The 16,336-nt window shown below is 46.5% G+C and overlaps 1 protein-coding gene across 2 annotated transcripts in view; it reads right to left on the minus strand.

Moving 5' to 3' along the window:
- Positions 1-279: 279 nt before the first annotated feature.
- Positions 280-16,336, minus strand: part of LRRTM4 (leucine rich repeat transmembrane neuronal 4) — an 871,250-nt gene continuing 855,193 nt past the window's right edge. The window contains exon 3 of one of the 2 annotated variants that reach the window (XM_063932048.1): positions 280-1,368. In XM_063932048.1, coding sequence (XP_063788118.1) covers positions 1,144-1,368 — 225 coding nt within the window. In that variant the 3' untranslated portion in view covers positions 280-1,143. The remainder of the gene's footprint in view (positions 1,369-16,336) is intronic. The other variant, XM_063932049.1, reaches the window with a different exon arrangement.

Raw genomic sequence — 16,336 nt, forward strand, 5'->3', positions numbered from 1 at the left:
ATTCCACACAGGGCCATGGTGGGAATTGAACCCATGACCTCAGTGCTGTGAGGCAGTAATGCTAACCAGTACTTCTTCCGTACTACCCAAAGACAAGGTGACAAATTGAGTGTGCCTTGTTAAGAGTAAAAAGGAAAAATGTTCCTGAATTGTCTCACAGAACCATACAACTGAGACATATATGTATACAGGTAGCTCCAAATAAGAATCTTTGGTTCTTCAGGCCCTAGAACATCATAAACGCCACAGATAGCAGAACAATTTATACTGTATGCACCATGTTTTTCAGACTTTTTTATTGGTAAAAACTACACAAAAGCTATAACTGATCATAAGTTGTTTTTTAAAAAAACAAAAACAAAACAATTTGATACTCTTTTGTGATTTGAAACCGTCAATAAAATCGAAATAAATCAATGTGGGAATGATAATCCTTGTATGCGTGTGAAAGGGCCAGACGATGGCTTCCCACAGCCTGCTCTGTCTTGATTCTAGACCACGGGAGTGACTCTGATTGAGGTTGGCCTCTCCCGAACACTGTCCCCTGTGGCTGGCAGTCTGATAAAAAGCAAACCTTTCTAACAGGAAAACAGGAAATAAACACAGTCGAAAGAGATCCACTGGGTTATTCAACATGAAACAAGAAGCATTCCCTATCCCCAAAATACCCACAGTCTACCCCTTTTGGTTCATCTGTATTGGAACCATGCAACGTGTAGAAAAAGAGGGAACCAAATGTACAAGCTGAATTAACTCCCATACGCAGCGGGAGTGGATCCAAAACTGGCTAAGAAATCCCTTACATGAATCCAGTTTTAGATTTTTTTTTAAGTTTTATTATTTTATTTACTTTATTTACCTTTTTTTTATTTTTTATTTTTTTTACACCGGTGGGGTTTAGATAATCCTTTAAAGCCAAAAATATACCCCTTGCTGTTTCTAAACCATCCTGTTAAGTTTGGTGGCCCTGCGACCATAAATCTGTTCCGTGCTCAATGTTTTTAGTTTTGCGCTATTTATTTATTTATGTTTGTTATTCCAAGAGAACAAAACATCTACAGGGAATCCCCGCCATCTGGAGTCAGTATGTGTCCTCTGTCCACTGCTCCCAAGGCGCACGATCCAAAAACAAGCCTCCTGATGTTACTGGTTTGGTATCCTCTCAATATATATGGCAGGTGCTGCTGAGCGAGCTATAGTTGAGATATAGCTCTGGTCCCTACTAAGCTCTAGATTTGTTGTCTCTCTTCTCTCCGGAGATGTCCCATCGTAGCCCTTATTTACAAGGAGTGTCTTGTGTGTCTGGCAATATCCGACCATGGGCTGATCATAGGTGTAATATGGTAGAGTCTTGATGTGCCGTGGAATCTGGACATAAGGATAAAAAAACAAAAAAAATATATATTAATTACACATAATTAATACTTTAGATTTTTTTAATGTTTTGTTTTATTATTGCATATTACATTAAAAAAAATTCCACATTTCCAGCATTTGTAGCGAATAGACCACTAAACACAGACAAATTATACGGTCATACAGATGTAGCAGCACACATATGCATTGTGCAATTGCGGGTTCGACTATTCACACCCGGGCACACTGAGTCGCCATTGCGATGCATTTGCAGGCTTTGCGGCAAAAAGGAGGGCTGCTAGATCTGTATACATTAATATGAACTCTCTTAGCGAAATTAGTGGAAATCAGCCACTAGTTATATATATGAAAGAGACAAGAAGCAGGGAAAATGGATCCAAGATAATTTGACGTACTCAAAGATCGAAATAACAAGCTAAAAATATGACTGTAACTAATTATGTTGAATGCTGCATCGTTTCTTGTAATCTGTAATGTTTGCTAAGTACAGTACATCATCTAGTTACGTAAGCCAGGCAAGAACCCTCCACACTCTGCTACTAATATGTATGGAGTGTAATGAGAGCTAATATCAGATAAAAGTGCTTGGCTGAATATATTAACCATATACTGTATATACTGACATATTATATCATCACATAATGTAGATATAGTTGCTGAAACATCATTAGAGAAAATCCAATATCAAATCCTGACATGCCAGGCTCCCCCGCACCACCAATCAAAAAAAAAAAAAAAGTAAAAATGTATAATTACAATATAAAAGGCCCTGGTCTCTCCCAGAAATTCTGTTCAGCCTCCACCATCTACCCCCCAAATGATGTCACCAATTGTGTGTGTTACTGACACAATGCCACACACACAAGCTCATGCAATAATGCAGAAACGTAACACAGACTGCAAACAGTTTCAAACTGACTAAATAGAATATTCACCTCTAACATTTTATACATACATTTTATATATAATGTATATAATGTGTGTATATATATATATATATATATATTCCTAGCCCCATACCCCCACTTAGGAGAAAAGTCATATAGCTGCGGTAATGTATCCTCCAGGGATCAATTAGCCCTGAAGTCAGCCCGAAGCACTGCACTTATTGGGGATTTTTTTGCATGTCTGAACAAAAGCAAAAACAATCCCAATAACTATCAGGTTAGTGGGTTCTGTAACCCTGTTAATGCATAAATCTATGAACTTCATTTAACGGGTGTTGGAAAGGAGTTTGGGTGAAAAAGGGTCTGGAATTAAATAGCCTCAGGCGATAAAGCCCTAGACCACCACCCTTATTTCAATCCCGTTAATTTAACATGGCTAAATAAATTTGGCCCTTAGTTTACCATAAAGATTGTGACCTTATAAAAGCCTGTAAATAAACAGTTATTATTTAATACACTATCAAAAGGAAGCCCTATATGTACTGTAGAAAACAACATAACAGTTGTCTGGGCTGACATAGGGGAAGATGTATACAAATTTGTTATATATCTGCATATCACAGTAATAAGGAATATTTTGTCAGGAGAATGTATGAAGCTTCAATACTGTAGCTGGGACATGGGCTCAGATAACTTGCCATACTGGTGGTCAGTCAATGTGATAGGCAGAACCAGTGCTGGTGGCAGCCAATCATAATGTATGTGACATAACTGAGCCAATGGATAATAGGTAAGCACAATATACATAATTTAATATTTTTTTTCTAACTTTCTCAATAAGAAACTTTTGGCCTAGAACTAGGGGCAAGGGCGTAGCTACCATAGGTGCAGACAGTGCAGCTGCTACTGAGCCCAGAACTTAGAGGGGCCACCTTCCCTGTCACAGTTACATGTGATATATACATTTTTTATTAGTAGATACATAAGGGTCCTTACAAACTTTTGCCTTTGGGCCTACAATACATCTAGTTATGCCCCTGGTCTTGATCATTGTGATATGACATAAAATGAACTGGAGGGCATTATAATTAGAGATGAGCGCCGGAAATTTTTCGGGTTTTGTGTTTTGGTTTTGGGTTCGGTTCCGCGGCCGTGTTTTGGGTTCGACCGCGTTTTGGCAAAACCTCACCGAATTTTTTTTGTCGGATTCGGGTGTGTTTTGGATTCGGGTGTTTTTTTCAAAAAACCCTAAAAAACAGCTTAAATCATAGAATTTGGGGGTAATTTTGATCCCAAAGTATTATTAACCTCAAAAAACATAATTTACACTCATTTTCAGCCTATTCTGAACACATCACACCTCACAATATTATTTTTAGTCCTAAAATTTGCACCGAGGTCGCTGTGTGAGTAAGATAAGCGACCCTAGTGGCCGACACAAACACCGGGCCCATCTAGGAGTGGCACTGCAGTGTCACGCAGGATGTCCCTTCCAAAAAACCCTCCCCAAACAGCACATGACGCAAAGAAAAAAAGAGGCGCAATGAGGTAGCTGTGTGAGTAAGATTAGCGACCCTAGTGGCCGACACAAACACCGGGCCCATCTAGGAGTGGCACTGCAGTGTCACGCAGGATGTCCCTTCCAAAAACCCCTCCCCAAACAGCACATGACGCAAAGAAAAAAAGAGGCGCAATGAGGTAGCTGACTGTGTGAGTAAGATTAGCGACCCTAGTGGCCGACACAAACACCGGGCACATCTAGGAGTGGCACTGCAGTGTCACGCAGGATGTCCCTTCCAAAAAACCCTCTCCAAACAGCACATGACGCAAAGAAAAAAAGAGGCGCAATGAGGTAGCTGTGTGAGTAAGATTAGCGACCCTAGTGGCCGACACAAACACCGGGCCCATCTAGGAGTGGCACTGCAGTGTCACGCAGGATGTCCCTTCCAAAAAACCCTCCCCAATCAGCACATGATGCAAAGAAAAAGAAAAGAAAAAAGAGGTGCAAGATGGAATTATCCTTGGGCCCTCCCACCCACCCTTATGTTGTATAAACAAAACAGGACATGCACACTTTAACCAACCCATCATTTCAGTGACAGGGTCTGCCACACGACTGTGACTGATATGACGGGTTGGTTTGGACCCCCCCCAAAAAAGAAGCAATTAATCTCTCCTTGCACAAACTGGCTCTACAGAGGCAAGATGTCCACCTCATCTTCACCCTCCGATATATCACCGTGTACATCCCCCTCCTCACAGATTATCAATTCGTCCCCACTGGAATCCACCATCTCAGCTCCCTGTGTACTTTGTGGAGGCAATTGCTGCTGGTCAATGTCTCCGCGGAGGAATTGATTATAATTCATTTTAATGAACATCATCTTCTCCACATTTTCTGGATGTAACCTCGTACGCCGATTGCTGACAAGGTGAGCGGCGGCACTAAACACTCTTTCGGAGTACACACTTGTGGGAGGGCAACTTAGGTAGAATAAAGCCAGTTTGTGCAAGGGCCTCCAAATTGCCTCTTTTTCCTGCCAGTATAAGTACGGACTGTGTGACGTGCCTACTTGGATGCGGTCACTCATATAATCCTCCACCATTCTATCAATGTTGAGAGAATCATATGCAGTGACAGTAGACGACATGTCCGTAATCGTTGTCAGGTCCTTCAGTCCGGACCAGATGTCAGCATCAGCAGTCGCTCCAGACTGCCCTGCATCACCGCCAGCGGGTGGGCTCGGAATTCTGAGCCTTTTCCTCGCACCCCCAGTTGCGGGAGAATGTGAAGGAGGAGATGTTGACAGGTCGCGTTCCGCTTGACTTGACAATTTTGTCACCAGCAGGTCTTTCAACCCCAGCAGACCTGTGTCTGCCGGAAAGAGAGATCCAAGGTAGGCTTTAAATCTAGGATCGAGCACGGTGGCCAAAATGTAGTGCTCTGATTTCAACAGATTGACCACCCGTGAATCCTTGTTAAGCGAATTAAGGGCTGCATCCACAAGTCCCACATGCCTAGCGGAATCGCTCCGTGTTAGCTCCTTCTTCAATGCCTCCAGCTTCTTCTGCAAAAGCCTGATGAGGGGAATGACCTGACTCAGGCTGGCAGTGTCTGAACTGACTTCACGTGTGGCAAGTTCAAAGGGCATCAGAACCTTGCACAACGTTGAAATCATTCTCCACTGCACTTGAGACAGGTGCATTCCATCTCCTATATCGTGCTCAATTGTATAGGCTTGAATGGCCTTTTGCTGCTCCTCCAACCTCTGAAGCATATAGAGGGTTGAATTCCACCTCGTTACCACTTCTTGCTTCAGATGATGGCAGGGCAGGTTCAGTAGTTTTTGGTGGTGCTCCAGTCTTCTGTACGTGGTGCCTGTACGCCGAAAGTGTCCCGCAATTTTTCTGGCCACCGACAGCATCTCTTGCACGCCCCTGTCGTTTTTTAAAAAATTCTGCACCACCAAATTCAAGGTATGTGCAAAACATGGGACGTGCTGGAATTTGCCCATATTTAATGCACACACAATATTGCTGGCGTTGTCCGATGCCACAAATCCACAGGAGAGTCCAATTGGGGTAAGCCATTCCGCGATGATCTTCCTCAGTTGCCGTAAGAGGTTTTCAGCTGTGTGCGTATTCTGGAAAGCGGTGATACAAAGCGTAGCCTGCCTAGGAAAGAGTTGGCGTTTGCGAGATGCTGCTACTGGTGCCGCCGCTGCTGTTCTTGCGGCGGGAGTCCATACATCTACCCAGTGGGCTGTCACAGTCATATAGTCCTGACCCTGCCCTGCTCCACTTGTCCACATGTCCGTGGTTAAGTGGACATTGGGTACAACTGCATTTTTTAGGACACTGGTGAGTCTTTTCTGACGTCCGTGTACATTCTCGGTATCGCCTGCCTAGAGAAGTGGAACCTAGATGGTATTTGGTAACGGGGGCACACTGTCTCAATAAATTGTCTAGTTCCCTGTGAACTAACGGCGGATACCGGACGCACGTCTAACACCAACATAGTTGTCAAGGACTCAGTTATCCGCTTTGCAGTAGGATGACTGCTGTGATATTTCATCTTCCTCGCAAAGGACTGTTGAACAGTCAATTGCTTACTGGAAGTAGTACAAGTGGGCTTACGACTTCCCCTCTGGGATGACCATCGACTCCCAGCGGCAACAACAGCAGCGCCAGCAGCAGTAGGCGTTACACGCAAGGATGCATCGGAGGAATCCCAGGCAGGAGAGGACTCGTCAGACTTGCCAGTGACATGGCCTGCAGGACTATTGGCATTCCTGGGGAAGGAGGAAATTGACACTGAGGGAGTTGGTGGGGTGGTTTGCGTGAGCTTGGTTACAAGAGGAAGGGATTTACTGGTCAGTGGACTGCTTCCGCTGTCACCCAAAGTTTTTGAACTTGTCACTGACTTATTATGAATGCGCTGCAGGTGACGTATAAGGGAGGATGTTCCGAGGTGGTTAACGTCCTTACCCCTACTTATTACAGCTTGACAAAGGGAACACACGGCTTGACACCTGTTGTCCGCATTTCTGGTGAAATACCTCCACACCGAAGAGCTGATTTTTTTGGTATTTTCACCTGGCATGTCAACGGCCATATTCCTCCCACGGACAACAGGTGTCTCCCCGGGTGCCTGACTTAAACAAACCACCTCACCATCAGAATCCTCCTGGTCAATTTCCTCCCCAGCGCCAGCAACACCCATATCCTCCTCATCCTGGTGTACTTCAACACTGACATCTTCAATCTGACTATCAGGAACTGGACTGCGGGTGCTCCTTCCAGCACTTGCAGGGGGCATGCAAATAGTGGAAGGCGCATGCTCTTCACGTCCAGTGTTGGGAAGGTCAGGCATCGCAAACGACACAATTGGACTCTCCTTGTGGATTTGGGATTTCAAAGAACGCACAGTTCTTTGCGGTGCTTTTGCCAGCTTGAGTCTTTTCAGTTTTCTAGCGAGAGGCTGAGTGCTTCCATCCTCATGTGAAGCTGAACCACTAGCCATGAACATAGGCCAGGGCCTCAGCCGTTCCTTGCCACTCCGTGTGGTAAATGGCATATTGGCAAGTTTACGCTTCTCCTCCGACAATTTTATTTTAGGTTTTGGAGTCCTTTTTTTTCTGATATTTGGTGTTTTGGATTTGACATGCTCTGTACTATGACATTGGGCATCGGCCTTGGCAGACGACGTTGCTGGCATTTCATCGTCTCGGCCATGACTAGTGGCAGCAGCTTCAGCACGAGGTGGAAGTGGATCTTGATCTTTCCCTAATTTTGGAACCTCAACTTTTTTGTTCTCCATATTTTATAGGCAGAACTAAAAGGCACCTCAGGTAAACAATGGAGATGGATGGATTGGATACTAGTATACAATTATGGACGGACTGCCACGGTTAGGTGGTATAAAAAAACCACGGTTAGGTGGTATATATTATAATAATAATACAATTATGGATGGACGGACTGCCTGCCGACTGCCGACACAGAGGTAGCCACAGCCGTGAACTACCGCACTGTACACTGGTTGATAAAGAGATAGTAGTATACTCGTAACAACTAGTATGACACTATGACGACGGTATAAAGAATGAAAAAAAAACCACGGTTAGGTGGTATATATTATAATAATAATACAATTATGGATGGACGGACTGCCTGCCGACTGCCGACACAGAGGTAGCCACAGCCGTGAACTACCGCACTGTACACTGGTTGATAAAGAGATAGTAGTATACTCGTAACAACTAGTATGACACTATGACGACGGTATAAAGAATGAAAAAAAAACCACGGTTAGGTGGTATATATTATAATAATAATACAATTATGGATGGACGGACTGCCTGCCGACTGCCGACACAGAGGTAGCCACAGCCGTGAACTACCGCACTGTACACTGGTTGATAAAGAGATAGTAGTATACTCGTAACAACTAGTATGACACTATGACGACGGTATAAAGAATGAAAAAAAAACCACGGTTAGGTGGTATATATTATAATAATAATACAATTATGGATGGACGGACTGCCTGCCGACTGCCGACACAGAGGTAGCCACAGCCGTGAACTACCGCACTGTACACTGGTTGATAAAGAGATAGTAGTATACTCGTAACAACTAGTATGACACTATGACGACGGTATAAAGAAAGAAAAAAAAATACCACAGTTAGGTGGTATATATTATAATAATAATACAATTATGGATGGACGGACTGCCTGCCGACTGCCGACACAGAGGTAGCCACAGCCGTGAACTACCGCACTGTACACTGGTTGATAAAGAGATAGTAGTATACTCGTAACAACTAGTATGACACTATGACGACGGTATAAAGAATGAAAAAAAAACCACGGTTAGGTGGTATATATTATAATAATAATACAATTATGGATGGACGGACTGCCTGCCGACTGCCGACACAGAGGTAGCCACAGCCGTGAACTACCGCACTGTACACTGGTTGATAAAGAGATAGTAGTATACTCGTAACAACTAGTATGACACTATGACGACGGTATAAAGAATGAAAAAAAAACCACGGTTAGGTGGTATATATTATAATAATAATACAATTATGGATGGACGGACTGCCTGCCGACTGCCGACACAGAGGTAGCCACAGCCGTGAACTACCGCACTGTACACTGGTTGATAAAGAGATAGTAGTATACTCGTAACAACTAGTATGACACTATGACGACGGTATAAAGAATGAAAAAAAAACCACGGTTAGGTGGTATATATTATAATAATAATACAATTATGGATGGACGGACTGCCTGCCGACTGCCGACACAGAGGTAGCCACAGCCGTGAACTACCGCACTGTACACTGGTTGATAAAGAGATAGTAGTATACTCGTAACAACTAGTATGACACTATGACGGTATAAAGAATGAAAAAAAAACCACGGTTAGGTGGTATATATTATAATAATAATACAATTATGGATGGACGGACTGCCTGCCGACTGCCGACACAGAGGTAGCCACAGCCGTGAACTACCGCACTGTACACTGGTTGATAAAGAGATAGTAGTATACTCGTAACAACTAGTATGACACTATGACGACGGTATAAAGAAAGAAAAAAAAATACCACGGTTAGGTGGTATATATTGTAATACAATTATGGATGGACGGACTGCCTGCCGAGTTCCGACTGCCGACACAGAGGTAGCCACAGCCGTGAACTACCGCACTGTACTGTGTCTGCTGCTAATATAGACTGGTTGATAAAGAGATAGTATACAATACATACAACAATATACTACTATACTGGTGGTCAGGCACTGGTCACCACTAGTCACACTGGCAGTGGCACTCCTGCAGCAAAAGTGTGCACTGTTTAATTTTAAATTAATATAATATTATGTACTCCTGGGGGCTCCTGCTATAACAACCTGCAGTGCTCCCCAGTCTCCCCCACAATTATTATAAGCTTTGCCTTTTATACATTGATGTGCAGCACACTGGGCTGAGCTGAGTGCACACAGACTGAGTCACACTGTGTGACTGGCTGCTGCTGTGTATCGTTTTTTTTCAGGCAGAGAACGGATATAGCAGAGAACGGATATATTATATTAAAATAAATAAAAGTTAACTAACAACAACTGCACTGGTCACTGTGGTAAACTCTGTCTGACTCTGCACAATCTCTCTCTCTCTTCTAATCTAATTTCTAATGGAGAGGACGCCAGCCACGTCCTCTCCCTATCAATCTCAATGCACGTGTGAAAATGGCGGCGACGCGCGGCTCCTTATATAGAATCCGAGTCTCGCGAGAATCCGACAGCGTCATGATGACGTTCGGGCGCGCTCGGGTTAACCGAGCAAGGCGGGAGGATCCGAGTCTGCTCGGACCCGTGAAAAAAACATGAAGTTCGTGCGGGTTCGGTTTCAGAGAAACCGAACCCGCTCATCTCTAATTATAATGTTACATAATACGAACTGTGGGCACTGTAATGTGGCATAATATGAACTGGGGCACTGTATGTCATAATAAAAATGAGGGGTTACTGTGTTACATAATGTGTACTGGCAGCCCTACAATGTGACATAATGCGAACTAGGGCACTACTATGTGGCATAACATTGACTAAAGCACTACTATGGCTCAGACAATGAACTAGGGCACTATTATGGGGCATACAATTTACAACTGGTGTATCTCTAGAAGCATTGGGACAGGGGCCCCTTCAAAATATTGCTATGGAGCCCACAAATTTCTGTCTACATCCCTGGCTAGGGGTGCAGAGAAAAAATGCTGATATTCTATGCTGCCATGAATTAAGAAAGTTTCGGAGTTACTGGGTTATGTGATCACTTTACTTTCATGTTCCAACCACATGCGCAGTCTGCAAAAGTTGCAATGGCAATCACAACAATCCAGAGTAATGGTAAGGTCCTTCCCCGGCAGGGCTGCTCCAATAGATTAGTGGGCTAACCCAATCTGAAAAGCTAAGCTTATCGGAGTTTATTATGTACCACACCCATAGACAGGATGTAGTTAATTTACTGGAGGTAAGGAGACCGACGTCGGAATCCTGACAGCCTGCGTAATGCCGCCGGTCAGGGGGAAATATAATAGAATGGTGAGCAAAGGGACTCGCTGCAAGGATTCCGGCGCTGGTTTCCTGACCGCCGGTATTACATACTGGACCGCCATAGACAACTACTGTATGGCAAAGCTCCTGCAAGGGCTGTGTAGCGGAAAGCAGGAGAAAGCTCTGATAATTACTGTTTTTATCTTGTTACAAACAGCTGTTTCCGCATCTTTTAAAGGCAGAATGAATTTTGTAAGTATGCCCCTAATAATAGTAAGTGCTCTCTCTTCTCACAAGGTATTGGTATCAGATTTAAAAAAATTACAGTGTATAGGGGGGCGTGGCCTGGAGGCTGAACTGTAAGGCAGCACAAACTGTGAGCTCCACAGTAACTGAGGAAATATATCCTCAATATTCATCTCCTGTCTCGAGAGACCCCTCCAAACTCGACCCCCCTGACTGAGGGAACACTCTTCTGTGGTGGGCTAGCGCTGCGGAATCGGGGAGCCGGTATACTGGCTCCCGCGGGTTGCGGCCTACCCACCACTCCGAAGCCGAGGCCTAAATTTTGGACACTCACGCGGCGGGCCGTCCGGAGCTTCAGCCCCGGGTCCGTCCCCGGCGTGCCTTTGCTTGGGCCCCCTGAGATCGGACCCCCTCTCCAGACCACTGAGACACCCCACACTGCGGGAGAGAAGAGGAACGGCCGGAGCTCCGGGGGCGGCGGCCATCTTGTGTCTCGGGACCCGTAGCGGAGTAGCGGACGCGCGGCCCGACGACTCTCACTAACGGCAGAGGTGAGCCGCTCCCCTAGCTTACTCCCCCCCACTAACACCCGCACTAATCACCAGCGGACGACCGCTGCTGGCTGCTTTGAGCTGTCCGCCAAAGGGGACACAGCAACACAGCTCCACTGCAACCTTCACCCCGGGGCTGGTCCTCGGTCCCGGCCCTGCCGTCACCTGTCTCTTCCCGGGGGCATTATTATTATCACCTGGCGTAGCAGCTCCACAAGACGGTCCGGCCTTTCACGATATTCCACCTGCTGCGGCCTCCACTCCAACTCAGCGCCAGGGGCTCGAGTTTGCTGCCGACCCCACTCGTGAGCTCCACGCCCGGGACGGTTCGGGGCGCTCTGGGGCCCTCGGACCTCCTCCAGTGTGACCTGCTGGGTGGCCCCTGACCTGCGAGCCCCATCTGGATGCAGGGGAACCCCTTCCACGGCCCCAGGAAGACAAGGTACCCTTTGCAGGCCCTGGCTGCGGCCATCTTGACCCTCACAAATGCTAGCACCCCCCCCCCCCCCCTGCCTTTGTGTTAAGCTGGGCTCAGGGAGGTGCCCCCATCTCTCCCTACAGGGGCTCTATATGCTCGGACCCCCCCCTTCCTCTCAGTATTGAATCTTAATACAGACTGCTGGGGTTTTCTGATATTTCACTACTGTTCTGGACTTTTCTGTATTACAATCTACAGTCCGGGGGCGCCATCTCCTGGCCATTGCCTACGACTACGCCTGCATTATACCCCAGTCTTCTATGATACTATTGAGCAGGGGAATGTGCTGCTGAATGCCTGTGGGCGCGACCCTGGGGGTCTTGTTCTTGTGCTTATGCTTATTCTCATTTCCCGTCTCGTGATGGATCACTAACTACTTATGCTATTGCTCAGTTCTGACCTATGACCCCTTCTATCTCCGGGACTGTCACACACCATGCCTAAGTCCAAGTCCAAGAAAGCTACATCTTCTGCCTAAATATCTTCCTTTATTTCTAAGATGAAGTCTAGTGCAAGTAAATTACCAGCCGCCCCCCCTCCTGCCCCGGTTTCGGAATCTGAGGAAGACTCGCCTGTCCTAGACCCCTCCATGAAAGATTGCATCTCCTCCATCCTAACGGAGATGAAATCGTTGAAACAGGCTTTCCACTCGGAGATCCATAGAGCCATCTCCGGTCTCAAGGCGGAGATATCTGATCTCGGGGCCCGCACTAATGATGTTGAACAGAAAATTGATGAAGTCGTTACCTTCCAGCAGGAACTAGAACATTCGGTCCACGTTATGCAGGAAGATATCTACCTACTCCAAGACCAACAGGAGGACGCAGATAACCGCGCGCGACGTAATAACCTGCGTATTAAATATATTCCGGAGTCGGTGGAACCAGCACAACTGGAAGATTTCCTCCTCCGGTTTTTTCAACACCTCCTGCCGGATGTCCCGCGTGAGCAGTTCCTCCTAGACAGGGCTCATCGCTCCCTGCGCCAAAAGCCCTCAACTTCGTCCCCTCCAAGAGACGTAGTTTTATGCTGTCACTACTTCAAAACTAAGGACAGAATTTTGACGGCTGCCCGGAACAAGGACTTGTGTCTGTTTGAAACGCAAAAGCTATTGGTGTTTCAGGACTTATCCCCTACTACTCTTAAGAGGCGCTTCGATCTGAGGGTGTACACCCAAATCCTCAGGGATAATCAAATCCGCTACAGATGGGGTTATCCCTTTGCCCTAATTGTGCAGCTTGATGGGAAGAGACTGCTAGCACGATCCAAGGAGGAGGCTCATCGGCTTCTTCTGAGACTTAATCTACCTCCTCCGGAGTCCGATAAACCTTCCTCCCCGCAGGAGGCACCAGATCTCAGACGCACTCCAAACTCACCCCTCCCACAGCGAGCACCTCGACGCCTTTGGTCGACAGTCCCGGCGAGAACCTCTGCAACACATGACCCTTCGTGAACGTTCCTTCACAGCTGCACTGATGGGTTGCTACATGTCATTTTCTACTGTTGTGCATACTAGTTTAGAGGTTTAAAAGTTCCTTTTCATACTGAGCTTATATAATTGAGCATATGTTCTTTCTGTTTATTAGATTCTAAGATGGTCCATTACGGTTATTTGATGCTACGACCCCCTTGGTCGCCCCCCCCCCTGATTAGTCGGTGGGCCCCTTGGTGTTCGGAGCCGTGCCCTCCACCGAGCCATTATAGTCAGTTTTGAGCATAAGGAAGAATTCCTCTCCCTTAATACCCCATACGGGAGCTCAAACATACGGACCCGTACGAAGCGTACAATGGGTCTTTGGCTCGGTAAGTTATACATGTTCATTTTGCATTGTTTTCGATGTTTCTTTTTCTCCTCTTTTTCTTCTTTCTCTGCTTCCTACTCCCCCTCTTCCCCTCGTTCCCCAGGGAGACCAACCATGGGCCCTTAGGGCCATTCATGTTCTGCTTCTACTTGTAATGCCATGTCTGTTAACGTAATATCCTATAATGTGAAGGGTCTCAATAGTCCCCAAAAGAGGACCAAATTATTTCTTTTTCTGAAACAGGTGGGGGGAGATCTGGTATTCCTCCAAGAGACGCACTTTAGAGGTACTTCCCACCCTGAACTACGTTCTAGACGCCACCCTGTCACCATACACGCCTGTGATCACACCCAGAAGAAAAGAGGGGTTGCCATATTGATTCCCGCTCATTTACACTTAGAACCGGAAAATAAGAATTTACTTACCGATAATTCTATTTCTCGTAGTCCGTAGTGGATGCTGGGGACTCCGTCAGGACCATGGGGATTAGCGGCTCCGCAGGAGACAGGGCACAAAAGTAAAAGCTTTAGGACTAGGTGGTGTGCACTGGCTCCTCTCCCTATGACCCTCCTCCAAGCATCAGTTAGGATACTGTGCCCGGACGAGCGTACACAATAAGGAAAGATTTTGAATCCCGGGTAAGACTCATACCAGCCACACCAATCACACTGTACAACTTGTGATCTGAACCCAGTTAACAGCATGATAACAGAGGAGCCTCTGAAAAGATGGCTCACAACAATAATAACCCGATTTTTGTAACAATAACTATGTACAAGTATTGCAGACAATCCGCACTTGGGATGGGCGCCCAGCATCCACTACGGACTACGAGAAATAGAATTATCGGTAAGTAAATTCTTATTTTCTCTGACGTCCTAAGTGGATGCTGGGGACTCCGTCAGGACCATGGGGATTATACCAAAGCTCCCAAACGGGCGGGAGAGTGCGGATGACTCTGCAGCACCGAATGAGAGAACTCCAGGTCCTCCTCAGCCAGGGTATCAAATTTGTAGAATTTAGCAAACGTGTTTGCCCCTGACCAAGTAGCAGCTCGGCAAAGTTGTAAAGCCGAGACCCCTCGGGCAGCCGCCCAAGATGAGCCCACCTTCCTTGTTGAATGGGCATTTACAGATTTTGGCTGTGGCAGGCCTGCCACAGAATGTGCAAGCTGAATTGTACTACACATCCAACGAGCAATCGTCTGCTTAGAAGCAGGAGCACCCAGCTTGTTGGGTGCATACAGGATAAACAGCGAGTCAGTTTTCCTGACTCCAGCCGTCCTGGAAATATATATTTTCAGGGCCCTGACAACATCTAGCAACTTGGAGTCCTCCAAGTCCCTAGTAGCCGCAGGCACCACAATAGGTTGGTTCAAGTGAAACGCTGACACCACCTTAGGGAGAAACTGGGGACGAGTCCGCAGTTCTGCCCTGTCCGAATGGAAAATCAGATATGGGCTTTTGTGAGACAAAGCCGCCAATTCTGACACTCGCCTGGCCGAGGCCAGGGCCAACAGCATGGTCACTTTCCATGTGAGATATTTCAAATCCACAGATTTGAGCGGTTCAAACCAATGTGATTTGAGGAATCCCAGAACTACGTTGAGATCCCATGGTGCCACTGGAGGCACAAAAGGGGGTTGTATATGCAGTACTCCCTTGACGAATGTCTGGACTTCAGGAACTGAAGCCAATTCTTTCTGGAAGCAAATCGACAGGGCCGAAATTTGAACCTTAATGGACCCCAATTTGAGGCCCATAGACACTCGTGTTTGCAGGAAATGCAGGAATCGACCGAGTTGAAATTCCTCCGTGGGGGCCTTCCTGGCCTCACACCACGCAACATATTTTCGCCAAATGCGGTGATAATGTTGTGCGGTCACCTCCTTCCTGGCTTTGACCAGGGTAGGTATAACCTCTTCCGGAATGCCTTTTTCCCTTAGGATCCGGCGTTCAACCGCCATGCCGTCAAACGCAGCCGCGGTAAGTCTTGGAACAGACAGGGTCCTTGCTGAAGCAAGTCCCTTCTTAACGGCAGAGGCCATGGGTCCTCTGTGAGCATCTCTTGAAGTTCCGGGTACCAAGTCCTCCTTGGCCAATCCGGAGCCACGAGTATAGTTCTTACTCCTCTCCGTCTTATAATGCTCAGTACCTTGGGTATGAGAGGAAGAGGAGGGAACACATACACTAACTGGTACACCCACGGTGTTACCAGAGCGTCCACAGCTATTGCCTGAGGGTCCCTTGACCTGGCGCAATACCTGTCCAGTTTTTTGTTGAGGCGGGACGCCATCATGTCCACCTTTGGTTTTTCCCAATGGTTCACAATCATGTGGAAGACTTCCGTGTGAAGTCCCCACTCTCCCGGGTGGAGGTCGTGCCTGCTGAGGAAGTCTGCTTCCCAGTTGTCCACTCCCGGAATG

Source organism: Pseudophryne corroboree, chromosome 6, assembly GCF_028390025.1.
Source record: "Pseudophryne corroboree isolate aPseCor3 chromosome 6, aPseCor3.hap2, whole genome shotgun sequence".
Taxonomy (NCBI): Eukaryota; Metazoa; Chordata; class Amphibia; order Anura; family Myobatrachidae; genus Pseudophryne; species Pseudophryne corroboree.